Genomic DNA, 19,245 nt, shown 5'->3' with positions numbered 1-19,245 from the left:
CCAGAAACTCTTGGCATAGTCCCTCTTTGTAGGAAGAAGCTCACTGGGGTGGGAAGTAACTAAACTAACTATAAAAACACTAAAATATTAGGCCATTAAACAATTTACAAATTGTATTCACAGGTTTACAGAAGAGGAAGGTCGAAGCAGACGTGGGATTCTGACTCAAGCCATGCAGCAGAAAGAAAGAACTGGAGAGGCATCAGTCCTCACTGGCCTTTACACCCTTGGTTCAGAGCACAAGGAATTCCATTGGATGTGTGCAGACCAACGGACACTGCTTACTAAAATTTTCTGGACTCAGGTGCATGGTGCACATGTACACTCATATGTGGAATACACAGAGGGACCATCACTTGAAGAAGCACTAAGGGTTATATGGAGAGTTTACTCTCAAAGAGGGAGTGAATGGCCCAGAAGAAACTGTGGAAAGAACCGTGACTCAGACACGCCTCTCTGGGTCATTTCTCCAGAGCTCCTGTTTCAGGTTTGGGAGACTATACTGCATCAGACCATTACTAGCCATACATTATATTACCGTCCCTTGCATCCAACCAGTTCTATTGGCTGGTGCCTGGGGCAGGTACACAGACATGACTCCTACTCCCTTCCCCTTCTCATCCACTTACTTTCAAGAGGAAAGTAGGCTTTTGTAGGTGACAAATCTGAGGAACTGTCACAGATTGAAGTATCACTAGAGGAGATTTTGGAATTAATTGATAAACTCAACATTAACAAGTCACCGGGACCAGATGGCATTCACCCAAGAGTTCTGAAAGAACTCAAATGTGAAGTTGCGGAACTATTAACTAAGGTTTGTAACCTGTCCTTTAAATCGGCTTCGGTACCCAATGACTGGAAGTTAGCTAATGTAACGCCAATATTTAAAAAGGGCTCTAGGGGTGATCCCGGCAATTACAGACCGGTAAGTCTAACATTGGTACCGGGCAAATTAGTCGAAACAATAGTAAAGAATAAAATTGTCAGACACATAGAAAAACAAACTCTTGAGCAATAGTCAACATGGTTTCTGTAAAGGGAAATCGTGTCTTACTAATCTATTAGAGTTCTCTGAGGGGGTCAACAAACATGTGGACAAGGGGGATCCGGTGGACATAGTGTACTTAGATTTCCAGAAAGCCTTTGACAAGGTCCCTCACCAAAGGCTCTTATGTAAATTAAGCTGTCATGGGATAAAAGGAAAGGTCCTTTCATGGATTGAGAACTGGTTAAAGGACAGGGAACAAAGGGTAGGAATTAATGGTAAATTCTCAGAATGGAGAGGGGTAACTAGTGGTGTTCCCCAAGGGTCAGTCCTAGGACCAATCCTATTCAATTTATTCATAAATGATCTGGAGAAAGGGGTAAACAGTGAGGTGGCAAAGTTTGCAGATGATACTAAACTACTCAAGATAGTTAAGACCAAAGCAGATTGTGAAGAACTTCAAAAAGATCTCACAAAACTAAGTGATTGGGCAACAAAATGGCAAATGAAATTTAATGTGGATAAATGTAAAGTAATGCACATTGGAAAAAATAACCCCAACTATACATACAACATGATGGGGGCTAATTTAGCTACAACGAGTCAGGAAAAAGATCTTGGAGTTATCGTGGATAGTTCTCTGAAGATGTCCACGCAGTGTGCAGAGGCAGTCAAAAAAGCAAACAGGATGTTAGGAATCATTAAAAAGGGGATAGAGAATAAGACTGAGAATATATTATTGCCATGAATATATAAATCCATGGTATGCCCACATCTCGAATACTGTGTACAGATGTGGTCTCCTCACCTCAAAAAAGATATTCTAGCACTAGAAAAGGTTCAGAAAAGAGCAACTAAAATGATTAGGGGTTTAGAGAGGGTCCCATATGAGGAAAGATTAAAGAGGCTAGGACTCTTCAGTTTGGAAAAGAGAAGACTAAGGGGGGACATGATAGAGGTATATAAAATCATGAGTGATGTTGAGAAAGTGGATAAGGAAAAGTTATTTACTTATTCCCATAATACAAGAACTAGGGATCACCAAATGAAATTAATAGGCAGCAGGTTTAAAACAAATAAAAGGAAGTTCTTCTTCACACAGCGCACAGTCAACTTGTGGAACTCCTTACCTGAGGAGGTTGTGAAGGCTAGGACTATAACAATGTTTAAAAGGGGACTGGATAAATTCATGGTGGCTAAGTCCATAAATGGCTATTAGCCAGGATGGGTAAGAATGGTGTCCCTAGCCTCTGTTCATCAGAGGATGGAGATGGATGGCAGGAGAGAGATCACTTGATCATTGCCCGTTAGGTTCACTCCCTCTGGGGCACCTGGCATTGGCCACTGTTGGTAGACAGATACTGGGCTAGATGGACCTTTGGTCTGACCCGGTACGGCCTTTCTTATGTTCTTATGAGTACCAGGCGCTCAGCCTCTGCTTTCCATCTTGTGCCCAGACTCTAGTTCTGACCAAGTCCTATGTAGTCACATGGGGGCGGGGGGAGAATGGGAGGAGTTTACACCCTTTCAATCCTTTCTGCAGCTGCATTAGACTGAGCCACAATCTAGCCCATACCCTTTCTTAAAATCAACAAACATCTGCCTGCCTGCATTTTTTCCCCCTCATTTTGCTCTCCCTGCCAGTCCCAGAGGTGATAGTTTTGTAGAACCCAACCATCCTAAAGACACTTCTGATTCATAAAGAAGCTCATCTTCCATTACCCCCCTGTCAATTTTTAAAAGAACAAGCAGAGCCCAGCAGCTCAAGATTGGGCTCAGAAGATGCAGAATCAAAAAGCTATAGGGAAACATGTCTCAGATACTATGAAAGCAATAACCCAGCCTAAAAACATAACTGGTTCAGATACAGATTGTAAACCTTGCAAAACAGTCGTGCAAATTTACCAGCCCAGATAGAACACATACTCCTTTGCTCTTCGCTAGACATTGATAATGAAACAAATCATTATATTTTATTCAATGTAAAAAAAAAAATTGCTCTGTGAGAGTAAAATTTTACACGGTTGAGCTGTTAAAAACATTAATGGAAATTATTACCCTCCTCACATGTAATTTACTTCTCTTGGAAGTCAACCTACTTTGCTAATGAAGAGCCTGATGGCAAATATGAAGTAGGATCGTAGGGGTCAGGTCAATTTTACAAAAATGTAATTTTATTTTAAAGCAGTGACATTCAAGTAGTCTAGTTATGCAAAGCAAAAATAAAACCCAAGCATGTCCTTGTCCAGTACAGTCAATATACACCGCTACTTGTTATTGTTTACCTAAAGGGACATTAAGCAGATAGTTTTAATCTGACAGTGTCAGATTGCCATTCAAGACTTCACAGTTTCTTCCTTACCGGTACAAAAAAGTACTTACTTCATAATGATTTGACTCCAAGTTTGGAGACGAAGCATGATGATCTTTACCTAGTGTGAGACAGTAAATTGAAAACAAGAATTATTTTCTATTTGTTGGCTGAAATATTTGCATCTCTTGATCAATGGCTCTATCTGCATTGTAAAGAAGACGGCATGAGCATAAGCTAGCTTTAGTTCCCTTTGGTACAAGCATGTCTGAATGGCTGAATATTGCTGAAGGACTTCACTAGGGTTCTGATCCAACTCGCACTGAAATCAATGAGAGATTTTTCATTGACTTTGATTGGAGTTCGACCAGGATCCTAGTATGGAAACCTCACTTAGGACTATTTCATGCGCTGGATCTGCACATGCCACTTCCATTCATGTCTAAGAAAGTTGCACACAGGCATCAAGAACACAATACAGCCCCTAATATATCAGGAAATTTTACTATATATGGTAACCTAAAAATCCACTACATCAGTCTTGCAAAGGATTCAGTTTTCTTTGATAAGTGCCTCATTAAAGCATTCAGGTATTACTGAAGCTAACTGTTTTTCATCATTTTCTCTTAAAAAACTCCACTACCTTCTGAGTGCAGATTGCTCTTTACATCCAGTTCTTCTTTATTCTTCCAGTTATCATTGAAGACCAGCACTGTGTTGGCTCTAACTGTTTCTCTCTTCTTTTCGGCCTGAAGTGGGGATTGCCGAGTCTGGGACTGCAGTGACCCCTGATTTGGACAGTCCTCATATACCACTTCTTCTAACCAAGGAAAACAAATAACTGCAATGTACCAGTGAGACCTGCCATAGGGATGAGAGGGAAAAATAAAAAAAAATAAAAAGAGGTCAGCAATTGAGTATTCAAGAGTCCTTTAAAAACTGTGGAAAGCCTTTGGTACTAGTGAGCTAACAGAACTAATGCATTGTTGCTCCACTGTAGTGTCTCTGAGTTCTGACCTTTATGATGCTCATTTAGAAGAGCACAATGATACACATATCCTCCTACTCATTTTTGCCTCTGCAGCAGGACACTGTTGCAAAGATAATTCTCACTTTCCTGGTTCTCAAGTACTTCTCCTTTCTGGTTCTCAACACACACTCCCTGCAAACGAAATAAAACAACCAACCAAAACAAAAACCTCAAGGATCCCCTAATCAAATTATCAGTGCCAGGTATGAAAACATGGATATAGTCCACAATATATTCCACCAACCTGAACACATTTAGATGACCTCACTCTGCAGCTGCTCTTTTGTATACATAACTTCCACTGACGTCACTTATCAAGTTCAATGGGATCTCCATGGTGCGGGGCAGTGTAGAATCAGGCCCATATATTGATTCCGGTACTGCAGTACTATGTATTGTTCTACAGGGGACTGCTTACAGGAAAGTACCCAAGTTCATAGGGTATATAATGTCAACTAAAAAAAAACCCGCCTAAGAATAAAACCCTTTCTACAATAAAAACCGACAAAGCAAAGACCTTACTGGAGGCAAGGAAATATCTTTCTTCAAACCAGATGCACATGAGATGCAAAATTTGGAGAACTTTATTTTAACTAATTATATTTTCTGCACAACAAATAGGATTGCTCTTTATTTTACTTTTAAACTCAGAGTCTATGTAATTATTTTCTTGCTGACCAACAAGCCAGTATCTGTACGTGGAAAGGCTTAACAATCCTGGGAGTGTTTGTACTGATCAACCAAAGCATTTCTAACCCTGGTACATAATGAGAGCACACCCTAAAACTATTTAGATTACTGTTTAGATTACTACCCCACTTCAATTATGACATTTTATTCAATCTCCTAAATTGGTAGAGTTAGAGACTAATCTGTTACACCACCGGAAATGTGGGCTCTACATCTAGATTGGGGTGGGCAAACTACGGCCCATGGGCCAGAGTCGTTTTAAGGTGGCCCGTGAGCTCCCGCTGGGGAGCGGGATCTGGGCGTGCCCTGCTCCGGTGCTCCAGCCAGGGCGCTGGGTCGGGGGCTGCACCATGCAGCTCGGCCCCACTCTGGCGCTCCAGCCGGGGTGCTGGGTCAGGGGCCATTCTGGCTCTCCAGCCAGGGTCCTGGGTGGTGGGCCTCACCACGTGGCTCGACCCCACTCCAGTGCTCTAGCTGGGGCACAGGGTCAGGGGCCACTCCACGCGGCTCCCAGAAGCCGCGGTATGGACTCCTCCAGCTCCTACGCACTCCAGTGGCCACCTCCAGCACTCCAATGGGAGCTGCACGGGCGGTGCCTGTGGATGTGGCAGCGTGAAGAGCCACCTGGCCACACCTCCGTGTAGGCGCCGGAGAAGGGACGTGCCACTGCTTCTGGGAGCTGCTTCAGGTAAGCGCCACTTGGAGCCTGTACTCCTGAGCCTCTCCCCACACCCGAACACTGTGCCCCAGCCCTAATCCCCCTCCCGCTCTCCAAACTCCTTGATCCCAGCCAGAGCACCCTCCTGCACCACAAACCTCTCATCCTCAGCCCCACCCTAGAGCTCTCACACCCCCTCCCTCATGCCAACTTTGTGAGCATTCATGGCCCACCATACAATTTCTATTCCCCATGTGGCCCTTAGGCCAAAAAGTTTGCCCACCCCTGATCTAGATAGACTGTATGGTGTTTAGTGCTTTAAATCTATCTAGGATCAGGAATCCCTAACTTTCTAGTGGCACTTATTTCTATTGCTGGTGGATCATAAAATATTGGACCATGGATATTTCAGTGCTCCCTTCAAGAATAAATTTCAAATCTTTGAAATTTTAAGATTCAGAAAATGGCCCCACAAAAAACTGTTTCAAAAAAGTGTGTGTGTGTCATACTTACTCCTCATTAACAGGCACAAAGATATAATCTTTATTAAAGATGTTTATATGTCGAGTCCACGTTCTTACTCTTTTATGTCTTCTTTGTGCCACTCTGTGAATACAAAAACAACAATTACCGTTGGTTTGTTTCTTTGGGTTTTTCTCCTGAAGGACTTAAGTTAATGAACATTGGCAACACTGATCGCAAATTTTGCAATACGTGGTGTTCCTCATAAATCCACAGGTACTGGAGTCATGCAATTATGTGAGACTCTCAGCTGACATGGAAAAAATGTTCCCAGACTTCCCTGTTGCAGAGAAAATTTTGAACATGTGATCTCCCACCCTCACTGTATGCTCAAAGTCAAAACCCACAATGTAAATAAAATGAACTCTTAATATCTTTTTTTAAGTGTCATGATTTTTGGGGCCAGACTCATGATTTCTGAATGCTTAGGGTTGGCAATACAGCTGTGTTAACTTAAAACCAAATCAAAGCAAATATTTTGGAATAATTACTTTTTCTGTGTCTGAAAAGAAGGGCTCTGCCAATTTAAACGTCTTTAAAGGGAATGTATTTAAATGCACTGAACATTATTAATGTGCCCACAAAAGTGGCAGGCTGGAAATTAGCTCTCCAATAAACTCTACTGCTTCCCACCTTAAAGAAGTCCATTTTTTAAAAAAATCTCAAGAGCAGTTAGAGAGGGGAGATGCAGAGGCTGGCAAAACACCTCATCAAGAATCTATGAGAAGTCACTTACAGAACAGGTGGACTGATCTGTATACTGAGTAATTGTCTGAGTCTTTTCAGTTCAACTTATTTGAGCTAGGTTATGCATAGATTTTAAGGCCAGAAAGGACCTTTATGATCTTCTAATCTGACCTCCTGCATAACACAGGCAATAGAACCTCATCCACTAACTCCTGCACCAAGCAATTGCCCATGGAAGATGGTGATATTATGGGCTTCTGTAACAATTTCTAACCAAGGATCTTTAATGATTTACAAACAAACATTCATGAACTAAACTTCACAACACCCCTTTTGAAGACCAGTATTATTGACTAACTCCATTTTATAGGAGGCGAAAATCTAAGCAACAGAATGCAAGTTCCTTGCCCAAGTTCACACATTGTGGAAGAGCCAGGAATAGAACACAGATCTTTCCTGGTTCTGTGCTTGAACTACTAGACTATACCTCCTCTCCAATTTACAGTAAAAAAAATAGAGTTCAATTTTTAAGGGAGACTGTCAAAAAAAAATTCAGGTTTTCTAATTTAGCACAGGATGATGGGAAAACTACTGAATAATTTGTGAAGTGCTACATATTAGTCAACTGAGTGAAATACACCCTGTTCCAGAAGCCATCTGTATTACAACCTGCACTGTGGCAGTGTCTGTGCAAAGGTACGGAGAAAGTGCTGAGGAAGGGGATGGAACAACTCTGCACCCCCTGCGTATTGCTGTGCTGACTATGCACAGACCAACATAAAGAGAAGGTTTGGGGGCAGGTTAGGGGAGGGGCTATAGGATCCACTAATGTGCAGCTCAAAATGAGCACAGGAAGCATGCAGTGGGAAGGGGTCCTACTAAAATCCATAGGCAGGAATAGTACCTGTGAAGGGACTACACTGCAGTCTTCCAGTCGCCCTGGGATCTGGAGAGGAAGTAAGTTACACAGCAACTTGGCTATTTTGTGCGTGGGTATGTTAGGAGAGAGAAATTTCATCCTCAATAAACCAAGAGGGCAATTTCCTCAGCCAGGTACAGCAAATTTCAGAGAACTTGACTTCTCAGGAAAGAATCTGACTCCACATCAGAGAACTGCCCTTACACAACATGAAATCTTCTCTCACAAAAAAACCATGTGATTACCATGTGACCTTACTAAATAAAGGGAGTAGCTGTATGTGCTATGCTTAAAAAGAACAATGAAAAAACTGAGGTCCATCCTGCCAAATTGTATGAATCTTCAACAGAGGGGTAATCAAACTAAGTGAAGGCATATTATATTCCAGACTCAGAAAAAATAATCTGGAGGAAAGCGAAAGCACTGTTCGTATTTATAATCAAATGTCCATCACAGACAAACTTTAATAAAATCCACCATTACCATCCTATGACTGCAAACCTAAACTGTGGACTTGCAGCATATCTGGAAGATCTGAGAACACTCAGAATACTACATGCCAAAGGACACTTTATTGAAGATTATGAGTGATCCATGGAAAACATTCCTAACAGGAGAACACTGTATATTACTAATGTGTTTCTTCTCCCTTCTAATTAAAACCATTACTGTCAGTACTGGTCTGTTAATGTAACAAATTCTTTACTTGTAAACAGTGACATTACGGCATCTGCAAGTGAACTTACGACAGTTTGGGATCTTCTTCAGAGTTCTTTCCTGTCCTGGTCAGGCACTTATAGAAGAAGCTGCTAAAAATATGCGACCGCTCAGCAAGCTGCTTTGGTGCTTTCTCCAACAAGAGATATCTACCAAAGAAAGAACAAATGCAGCTTTTTACTTTATGTGGAAATTACCTGCCCCCTCAACAACATAATCTTCATAAAAATATTAAGATACATCAGGGTTATCTTACATTTTGTAATCAGTTATCTTCATAGCTGCTAGCCATGCCAAAATTTTCTATCTAACCTATTTTAATTGTATATGGATGGTTATCACATTAGTATCTAAGTGCCAAACACAGTTATTAAGAGCACAGCTCCACTGAACCTACCCTCTCCCTGAGATTTGTGCTCCACAATCAATGCTTTCATATTTAAATAATTAAGTTTCTACTAAAATAAGCTTGAAAATATGAACCAACTGTCAAACAAGCCTGCAAAGAGTATGAAACAACAGGTTAAAGGTATGTATTGTCCCATTCATTACAACTTTATTATTCAACTTCATAGTTAATTCACTAAGTAAAACCCTTCAGTTTTTTAAATTAAAATTAAGCTGCTGCAGAATCCAGGTACCCTGCTACAGAATTTATTTTTAGTTTATCACAGAACACTATTCTTCAGCAAAGCCCTATGTATCAAAATATTCACGTGGATGCTACACTTTGCTTCCCTCTCTCCCCCCCAAGGTTAGAAATTGTTGATTGCTATGCTCTCGCTTACACAGTTACTGCAGCAAGACTTTCCCAAACAAACAAAGGTGAGTCTTGAACATGCTCTGCAGATGACCAGGATTCTGCTCAGGTTTGAGTCAGCACTTCAGGGTACTCCAGAAAAAATGGCAGAAGGCAATGTGGGCTTTGTAAAGCATTGCTCTATTTCAGGCAACTCCTGAAAGGTGGCAGGATGCATAAAAGCCCACACTCCCACTAGCAATTCCTGAACGCTGGAACCTCCAGCTGGGGTGTGGGCTATGGGGTGCAGGATGGTGCTCTGGGCTGGGACCGACGGGTTTGGAGGGTGAGAGAGGGATCAGGGCTGGGGGCACGATTCCTGGCCAATGGGAGCTGCAGAGCTGACGCTTGGGGCAGGGGCAGCGTGCGGAGACCCCTGGCTGCTCCTATGCCTAGGAGCCGGAAGGGGGACATGCCGCTGCTTCCAAGAGTCATGAGGAGCCAAGGCAGGCAGGGAGCCTGCTTTAGCCCTGCTGTGCCACTGACAGGACTTTTAATGGCCTGGTCAGCAGTGCTGACCAGAGGTGTCACGTCCCCTTTTCGACCAGACTTTCTGGCAGCAAATCAGGCACCTGGCAACCCTACTTCACTCACCATTAAAGTACACCGCTACCTCGATATAACGCCACCCGATATAACACAAATTTGGATATAACGCGGTAAAGCAGTGCTCCGGCGGGGGGAGGGGGGGCGGGGCAGGGCTGTGCACTCCGGTGGATCAAAGCAAGTTCAATATAACACGGTTTCACCTATAATGCGGTAAGATTTTTTGGCTCCCAAGGACAGTGTTATATTGAGGTAGAGGTGTACGTTCATTTCTGGAGTGGAAACACTGCAGCTATTTTGCTCTATCTAGAATATACAACAGTATCTTTGGGGAGAAGTGAAGAATGAAATCCAGCCAACTTTAACTGCAGGGGAATATAGCTGGGCTAAAAATAACAACCAAATTGGAATTAAGCCAAGTCTTTGCTCTGTGTAATAATCACAGACTGTTTAGAGATCGCCATTTTAGGTTTCATTCAAAAATAGATTAACATCAAAATGATTCTTATTCCTCCCTTTTATTACTTACTTAAGATAGAAGTCAATGATGACATCATTGAGGAATTCTCCATACTCTAGACACTCTAGATCCTCTCTTGTGACACCCAGTCCTCCTTTTGTGGGAGGGGGAGGATAAACAATCAAACTAGAAAGCAAAAGTGATGTTATAACAAGATGAGCTGTGGTTTAACAAGTCACTTACAAAAAATTCCTAATGCCCATGAAATTATGGCTCAGAAGGTGGTGAAATAATACAAGGGTGAATCATAGATGTACATTATCTAAGCAAAAATCTTTATGGACTGTTTTATGCTAGTTCAAGCAGATGTATTGACATGCTCCTAATATATAAATGATTCTACTTGTCCAGTTATCCTCACTCCCATCTCTTCACACAGCTACTATGAAGTTCACACTTAATGAAGACCTGACAAATCTCCACCGTTTCTTCACTGTTTGAGCCTGACACATTAACCACTGCTATGGATTCCAATATATGCATCCAAGATCTTTTGTGATCAATACAAAGTGTGCAGCATTTGGCAGAAAATTACAAAGAACTTAAACTAATACATGCTTTGAAAGGGAATGATGAAATAATAGGAATAGGGAATGTGTCATTAGAATGACCTCATCCATGGAAATGTTCTAAAGAATGAGAGCACTTTTGCTCAATCTATGTACTTTCACAGTGACTCTAATTAAACACTTGGAATTATATTGGTAGTCTGTTCCTAACACTATCATACATGTGTAAAATTGAGTATTTGCACTACTTCAGTAATATTTCACATGTGACACTGCAAAACCTGAGTCAATAATACACAGAAATGACTGAAACTGACAGTTTCCAAAAATCAGGGGAAATGAAGTATCGGTATTCTGGTTTTGTATGCAACTAAAGCCATCTATAAAATCTTGTCCCTTATGTGTCCCATGTAAAAGCATATGGCAGGCAGATACACGTTTCTCAGATTTCAGTAGCTTTCTATAAAAGCCGCTAAAACAGTGGCTTTCTAAACTCGCCATTTCCACTTTTAATCTCTCATACAAAAACAAAACAGTGTTAAACTTTCAGCTAAAATGGAGTGTGTGTAGGAATACTGGCCCATGTTAGAAGTAGGTGAACTATGGTTTCAAATTGAGTTGGGATATTAGCATGAGTTACAAGCTGAAAGCCTGTGAAGAAAAAGGATAAAATAATGAAAAAGAAGAGCTGTTGTGTTAAGACTTATAGTAACCCTTTGAAATACCAGTATTTAAGTATTGAACATTATTTAAGGTTTGGACTAAAGAAATCAAAATAAAATACTGTTAACTGGGTTCTACATGCAATAAATTAATTGGTTATGTAAGAAACTACTTCATCTGGCCTTAGCTAAGGTCCAATAATTTGCAATGACATCACTTGTTTGTTAAGGGCATAAGCGTAAACTCTTCAAGGTTCGTTGCTAATATCTGCCTGACAAAGTTTGAGCTAACCAATATGGGTTGAAGCACCCCAGGGTTAGCCCAAATTGAAGTATCTTAATTAAATGCCTGTGAATGTTTTGTTACTATTTGGATGTAGTAAATTGCTTATTATTTAGGATTTTTAGGCATGTTTAAAGCAATTATATAAATACCATTTGGATTTAATAAAGATATTTATGGTTGAATTAGTGCCATGGTAATAAACTGCATCAATATTAATAATTCCATAGGGCCTTAAATGCAACTAACAAAAATCTGCCATTTAATATTGAGAGCAGACATAGATACAGTAGGAGCTTGGTTCTAGTTATCTTCTAATATATTGCTGCATACTGTTTTATAATTGCTGTATTGACTGACAAAAAAGATCTTGTGATAAATAATGTGGCTTAAGACACTCAGGGAGCTAAATAGCTCAAACATGACAGAAGGAACAGTGGTTTACAGTGAAACAGAACATTATTTAGAGCCAAATCCTGGTCCCATTGAAATCAATGGGGGTTTTACTGGGACAGGATTTAGCCCTTACTTCACATATTAACTTTTAGTGAAATGATCTTAACTTTAATGCATGGAGCATAGACCCGCTTCTCTCCCATTGGTGATGACAGCTGAGAGACTGAAGTAAAGTGCAGATCTGGTTAACTTACAGTAAAAATACTTCATAGCACCTTTCACCCAAAAACCTCAAAGTGATTTACAAACATCAAGTAAATCATTAATTTATTCCGGCTATTTACTTATGTAATTTGCAATCATGGGTTTTTATTTAACTGATAATTTAAATAAAGCATACATACTTCCGAACTGGTCCAGTTTCTCTTATTTCTTTCCACTCATCATCTGACTTAGATGACAGAGCAATGGAATAACAACCACCATTTTGCTTCTGCAACAGAGCATAACTTGGCTTGGTGACATTTGCTTTTGGTTCCTGCTGGTGGAAAGAAAAAGAAAAAACCTAAACAAAAAAATCATCTTTATACACAAGTGAACACACAGCAAAGGCTAGACGTAAAACAAACCTAAGTACATTTTGCTATCTATAATAAATCTTCATTTATTATTCAATTAATTCATTATTCATTAAATCTTCGTATTTTGTCCCCTTTCTTCTCCTGCGAAAACCTACCTGCTGGCTAGCAAAAACAGAATTTAACACTTACATGCAACATAAGCAGTTCAGTGGTAAATGCACCTGGTAAATGAGCCACCAGTTCAGTGGTAAATGAGCCAAAGCACACATATAGACAACAAGAATAGGTGACACCTATATAGCACTTTTCTCTTCAAAATGGTTTACAAACATTAGTCAGCCATGTGAGTTGGGCAGTATTATCCCCACCTTTTTTGAAAAAGAAATAGAAGCAGAAAGGATAAGGCTAGAATGTCAGAGGTGCTGAGTACCCCGTTGGCTTCAATGGGAGCTGCAGTTATTGGGCATATCAAGCCTTTAGTGACAGGGCAAAGGCTACAAAGCCATCACAAAAGCAGGGAGCAAAACAGATGAACTCTTGACTTCTAGTTTTGTACTCAGACCAACCCACCCTTCCTATACCAATATTGTTACTGAAGAGAACAAATATGTCTGATTATAGAACTGACCAATCCCCCAAATGTCAGAACTTTCAGCTTCCAATTTTTCCCCTCTAAGAGAGGTATATCAGGGCCTGACTGCGCAATAAACCTAGTGCCCTACAATGGCTTGCACACCTAGAAGCAGAAGGTGGGACTGGGATCCTTGTGCTTCTCTGAACGCAAGAAGCATGGTCTGGCTGGCTCTTGCATAGGTTTTGTACCATGGCAGAGGGCCCCTTGAACCCTCCTCCTGTGCATCCTAACAGGGGACAATCTAGCACTTAATACAGAATGCAACTATTGCCTCATTGTGAAGGATAAACTAACAAACATTATCGATTCTTAACTACGGATACAGATACTTTTATTTTCTATGGGTAACTGAAAATGGCTTGATTTCTCTACCGGCAGTAAGCGACTTGACTCCAATGAATCAGGTAGGGGGTTCACAAGAACTGGAGCGCTGTCCTTCTGAGTCTGCTGCTGAAATGAAGCCTGGCCACAATTCATAAAGGAGCTTTCCTCAGGCGACAAGTCCTTAAACAAAGGTAATGCCTGCTTCCAAGACAAGAAGTCAGAGAGATCTGGTGACCTGTTTTTCTTGCTCACTTCTGCAATCATCTCATTCAGCTTAATCTGTTCTCCTTCTGTGAGCGGTTGGAAGAGTTCCAGGAAAACAAATTCGCTAGATTTGGCTGTAAGAAGAAAAAAGGCAGAGCATTAACTGAGACTGACGAGACATGGCAGAACTTCAGCAATAGTTGCATAGACTATAATTGTCAGATCATAGCACTGATTTGTTGAAACAAGTTATTTACTTTTCAAAGGTTTTAAATTAAATTTAACAGGCACAAAACAGCCAAGCATAAAAAACCTAATAGTGCCTCCTTAAGGTTTCCTATTAAACAATAATGCCTCAAAATAATTTGGGCTGATAGTCACAACTGCCTACTGGATTAGACTTACAATTACCATTAATTTCAATGCATGTGAATTCCCTAAGCAATTTAGCCTTACTAGATCTAGGCATCATGAATGCCTAACTCAGTTACAACCCGTACTTGATAGGGACTACATCCTGAAAGAAGTCTTTCCCGAGTCCCCTCTTCTGGCCTTCAAACAACTCCCCTACCCTCATCATCAGAAGCAAGCTACACACAGACAGAACACACCAACTCAAAGAAGCACCAGACCTTGCCAGAACAAATGCAAAACCTGCAGACATATTTCCACTGTTAAGATGATCAACACCCCCCATAACACATCCTTCAAGATCCCTGGGTCCTACACATGCCTACCACATGTGGTGTACACCTCATTCAGTACACTAAAAGCCCCAACACCACTTATGTGGGTGAAACCAGACAATCACTATGCTCTCAAATGAACTCACACAGGAAAATGATGAGAGACAAGAACACCGTATCACCTATAGGTGAACACTTTTCACGAAGCGATCAATCTATATCTGATCTTTCAGTCCTCATAGACAAAGGAAACCTACACACCACCTTCATAAGATGAGTTTGGGAGCTTAAATTCATAACTTTACTGGACACTAAAAATCATGAACTGAAGGGAGACACTGGATTTATGGCTTATTACAACAATTTATCCCACTAACAACCTCTACCCCCCATGGTGCTTCCCCACCCCCCCTCCTCCCTTTCTCCCCCACCCCCTCCATGACTGGAGGGATGTTATTGGGCCATTTCACCTTGAATGGCCCCTTGATATATGTGTTAATGACTTATGCTAAACAATCAGTTCCGCCTTCTATTAGCTGTGACATTATGTTTTCTAGAAGAGCTCTGTGTAGCTCAAAAGCTTGTCTCTCTCACCAAGACATTGATCCAGTAAAAGACATTACCTCACCCACCTTGTCTCTGGCCTGGTGTACACTACGCGCTTAAACCGAATTTAGTGGTGTTAAACCGAATTAACCCTGCACCCGTCCACACATCGATATAAAGGGCTCTTTAAACCGATTTCTGTACTCCTCCCCGACGAGGGGAGTAGTGCTGAAATCGGTATTGCCATGTCGGATTAGGGTTAGTGTGGCCGCAATTCGACGGTATTGGCCTCCGGGCGGTATCCCACAGTGCACCATTGTGACCGCTCTGGAAAGCAATACGAACTCGGATGCACTGGCCAGGTAGACAGGAAAAGCCCCGCGAACTTTTGAATTTCATTTCCTGTTTGCCCAGCGTGGAGCTCTTATCAGCACAGGTGGTGATGCAGTCCCAAATCCAAAAAGAGCTCCAGCATGGACCATACAGGAGATACTGGATCTGATCGCTATACGGGGAGACAAATCTGTTCTATCAGAGCTCCGTTACAGAAGACGAAATGACAAAGCATTTGAAAAAATCTCCAGGCTATGATAGACAGAGGCCACAGCAGGGACTCAGCACAGTGCTGCGTGACAAGGGTAACGGAAAGCCAAAGAATCAAATGGACGCTCATGGAGGGAGGGAGGGGGTACTGAGGACTCCAGCTATCCCACAGTCCCCGCAGTCTCCGAAAAGCATTTGCATTCTTGGCTGAGCTCCCAATGCCTGAAGGGTCAAAAACATTTTCCCGGGTGTATGTCGTCAATTTACACCCTTCTCCCCCCCCCGAAAGGGAAAAAAATCGTTTCTCGCCTTTTTTCAATGTCACCCTACGTCTACTGCATGTAGACGGGGTGCTGCAGCGCTGAACACCAGCATCCCCTTCCTGGTGGCAGATGGTGCAAAATGACTGGTAGCCTTCGTCCTCATCAGCCCGTGAGTGCTCCTGGCTGGCCTCGGTGAGGTCGGCCAGGGGCGCCTGGGTAAAAATGGGAATGACTCCCGGTCATTCCCGGCAGACGGTACAAAAGGCTTGGTAACCGTCCTCATCATAGCAGCTGGAGGCTGAGCTCCATCAGTTCTCCCCCCCCCCCCCCCCCACTTTCATGTCTAAAGAAGATTCTGTACTCTCTGGACTATCATAGCAGCTGGAGGCTGCCTCCCCCTCATTTTATCTCAATAAAAACTCAGTGTTTCTTATTCCTGCATTCTTTATTACTTCATCACACAAATGGGGGGACACTGCCATGGTAGCCCAGGAGGGTTGGGGGAGGAGGGAAGCAACGGATGGGGTTGTTGCAGGGGCACCCCCTGTGAATGGCATACAGCTCATCATTTCTGCGGGACCTCTGGGGCTCTGACCCGGAGCGGCTGTGCTCTCTGGTTCTCCAGTAGACTTGCCCCATATTCTAGGCAGGACTGACTCTATTTTTAGACAAAACATAAAGAAGGGAATGACCCAGGGAGTCATTCCCATTTTTGTCCATGCGCCCCCGGCTGACCTCAGCAAGGCCAGCCGGGAACACCCATGACAGCAGCAGATGGTACAAAAGGATTGATAACCGTCATCGCCAATTTCCAATTGCAAACGGTGCAAAAAGACTGATAACTGTCATCTCATCTCCAATTTACAATGGCAGACGGTGCAATAGGGATGGTAACCGTCTCTGCTACCTTGTAAAGGCAAATGAATGCTGCTGTGTAGCACTGCAGTACCGCCTCTATCAGCAACATCCAGTACACATTTGGTGACAGTGACAAAAGGCAAAACAGGCTCCATGGTTGCCATGCTATGGCGTCTGCCAGGGCAATCCAGGGGAAAAGGGCGCAAAATGATTGTCTGCCGTTGCTTTCACGGAGGAAGGATTGAGTGACGACATTTACCCAGAATCACCCGCGACACTGTTTTTGCCCCATCATGCATTGGGATCTCAACCCAGAATTCCAATGGGCGGGGGAGACTGCGGGAATTATGGGATAGCTACGGGATAGCTACCCACAGTGCAACATTCTGGAAATCGACGCTAGCCTCAGTACATGGATGCACACTGCTGAATTAATGTGCTTAGTGTGGCCGCGTGCACTCGACTTTATACAATCTGTTTTAAAAAACGGTTTCTGTAAAATCGGAATAATCCCCTAGTCTACACTGCAATTAAAAATCCGTGGCTGGCCCGTGCCAACTGACTCAGGCTCGGGGGATTTGGACTGCAGAGCTGTTTAACTGCAGTGTAGGCTTCTGGGCTTGGGCTGGAGCCTGAACTCTGGGACCCTCCCACCTTGCAGGGTCCTAGATCCCTCTGGGTACCTCTACACATAGAACACTAGAGCGACGCAGTGGCACTGCTGCAGCTGCACTGCTGTAGCACTTCAGTGAACTCCTCCCGTCAGCATAGATAATCCACCTCCCTAAGAGGCGGTAGTTAGGTCGAGGGGAGAATTCTACTACTGTCTATGGCAGTGGTTAGGTCAGTTTAAAAAATGCGTCACTCAGGAGTATGGATTTTTCACACCTCCAAGCAACATAGTTAAACCAACCTAATTCCTTAGCGTAGACAAGGCCTCACTCAACGTCTCACTTTACAAAACTCCCATTCCATGCGTAAAAGCTAATGCTTACCCTAAATTCTCTCTTTAAATAGAAGAAAGCACATTTATGGGTTAGAAGTACTACTGAATCTCAAGGACTACGGACACTATAGTTTTAATAATGGTCATGCGGTTGCTCATTTATGAGTCAAAATATTGTGGGCTCAGACCAGTCATGAGAGATTCTCCATGTCACTTCAATTATTGACTTTCATCCTGTTTCCTATTTTCTCTCTTTTAACAACAGTAATGTGGCTCATCATCTCCAAATCAAAGCTGGTACATCAGATAAATTATTCTCTCATTCCTGCCTAATTTATAAGGTCTCTGAATGTATGAAGGAGAATTATAACCCCACATTATTTCTTACATGGCATTAGAGATGTGCTCAGTGCTTTACAAAACGAAGACAATCCCTGCCTAAAAGACCGTATAAACAAGTTAAATAATCTATCTGCATTTGACCTCTTGTGGAATTTTTCTATTTTATCCAACAAGACTGCACCACAGTGTTACATCACATTTTTGGAAGAATCAATATATCTCCTGCTGTCTTCCAAGATATTCTTCTTGCACATTCACCACCAGGAAATAGAATCCCTGGAGAACACCATACCTGCTCTTAAAGAGATACTTATTATAGTCCGCCTGATTTCGAAAGCCATCTGTGATAGAGCAGAGAAACCTCCCACCAGCAGAAAAGGAGTTAAAGAGAACGTATAGGTCCAGCTAGCCCCCACATACTTACAGCCAATGACAGGTCTAGGGAGGGAAGGAGAAAGAGAACCTGGCTCAGTTCAGGATTGACCAGCAAAGAGAGGCAGGGGGTAGCTTCAATACAAGCCTGACAGCCGTGACAGCTGCTGGGGGAGAAGCACTGTGTCCCTGAGACCAAGAGAGACTGTTGAGGAGACTAAGCACCATCTAGCAGTGAGTGAAAGGTTATGATTTAACTGTAAAAGACATTGTAGGACTAGGACATTCCAGCTTTACATCTGCTCCCCACTCAGAGGGACCTGATGCCACAAAAGGTCCACAAGGGGGTGCTACTTCAGCTGAGCCACTACAAATTGTTTGAACTAGAGGAGCCATACCCCAAACTGAAGGGACATAAGTAGGAAGTAGCTTAAAGCAGCAGGCTTGGACTCTGCCAGGAGGACCCTGCCGATGTTGCTTCACACACGGCCCAGGACCCCCTACCACACTCCCTTACAGGCTGAGACCCAGATGCAAGTGGAGGCTAGAAGTTTTCCAGTCTAAGGTGAGAACACCAGACACCTCTACCACCTGGTCAGAGAAGAAAGGGGCCAAAAGTCAGGTTGCTAACCAGTTGGCTGCCTGGCCTTCTGAGCACACTATCACACCACCCATATGCAGAATACAATGTTGCACAGTTCAAAAGAGCACA

At 42.5% G+C, this 19,245-nt stretch overlaps 1 protein-coding gene across 9 annotated transcripts in view; it reads right to left on the bottom strand.

Annotated features, from left to right (window-relative positions):
* SENP7 (SUMO specific peptidase 7) overlaps positions 1 to 19,245 on the bottom strand; it is an 82,126-nt gene that overhangs the window by 8,428 nt on the left and 54,453 nt on the right. For 8 of the 9 annotated variants that reach the window (XM_039526235.1, XM_039526270.1, XM_039526278.1 and 5 more), the window contains 7 exons: positions 13,822 to 14,111; positions 12,639 to 12,775; positions 10,394 to 10,510; positions 8,549 to 8,668; positions 6,188 to 6,280; positions 3,940 to 4,157; positions 3,368 to 3,417 (listed from right to left, as the gene is read on the bottom strand). In XM_039526235.1, coding sequence (XP_039382169.1) covers positions 3,368 to 3,417; positions 3,940 to 4,157; positions 6,188 to 6,280; positions 8,549 to 8,668; positions 10,394 to 10,510; positions 12,639 to 12,775; positions 13,822 to 14,111 — 1,025 coding nt within the window. The remainder of the gene's footprint in view (positions 1 to 3,367; positions 3,418 to 3,939; positions 4,158 to 6,187; positions 6,281 to 8,548; positions 8,669 to 10,393; positions 10,511 to 12,638; positions 12,776 to 13,821; positions 14,112 to 19,245) is intronic. The other variant, XM_039526241.1, reaches the window with a different exon arrangement.

This window comes from Mauremys reevesii, linkage group 1, assembly GCF_016161935.1.
Source record: "Mauremys reevesii isolate NIE-2019 linkage group 1, ASM1616193v1, whole genome shotgun sequence".
Lineage (NCBI taxonomy): Eukaryota > Metazoa > Chordata > Testudines > Geoemydidae > Mauremys > Mauremys reevesii.
The sequence above is the reverse complement of the archived record's forward strand: the minus strand, read 5'-3'. Positions and strand labels throughout refer to the sequence as shown.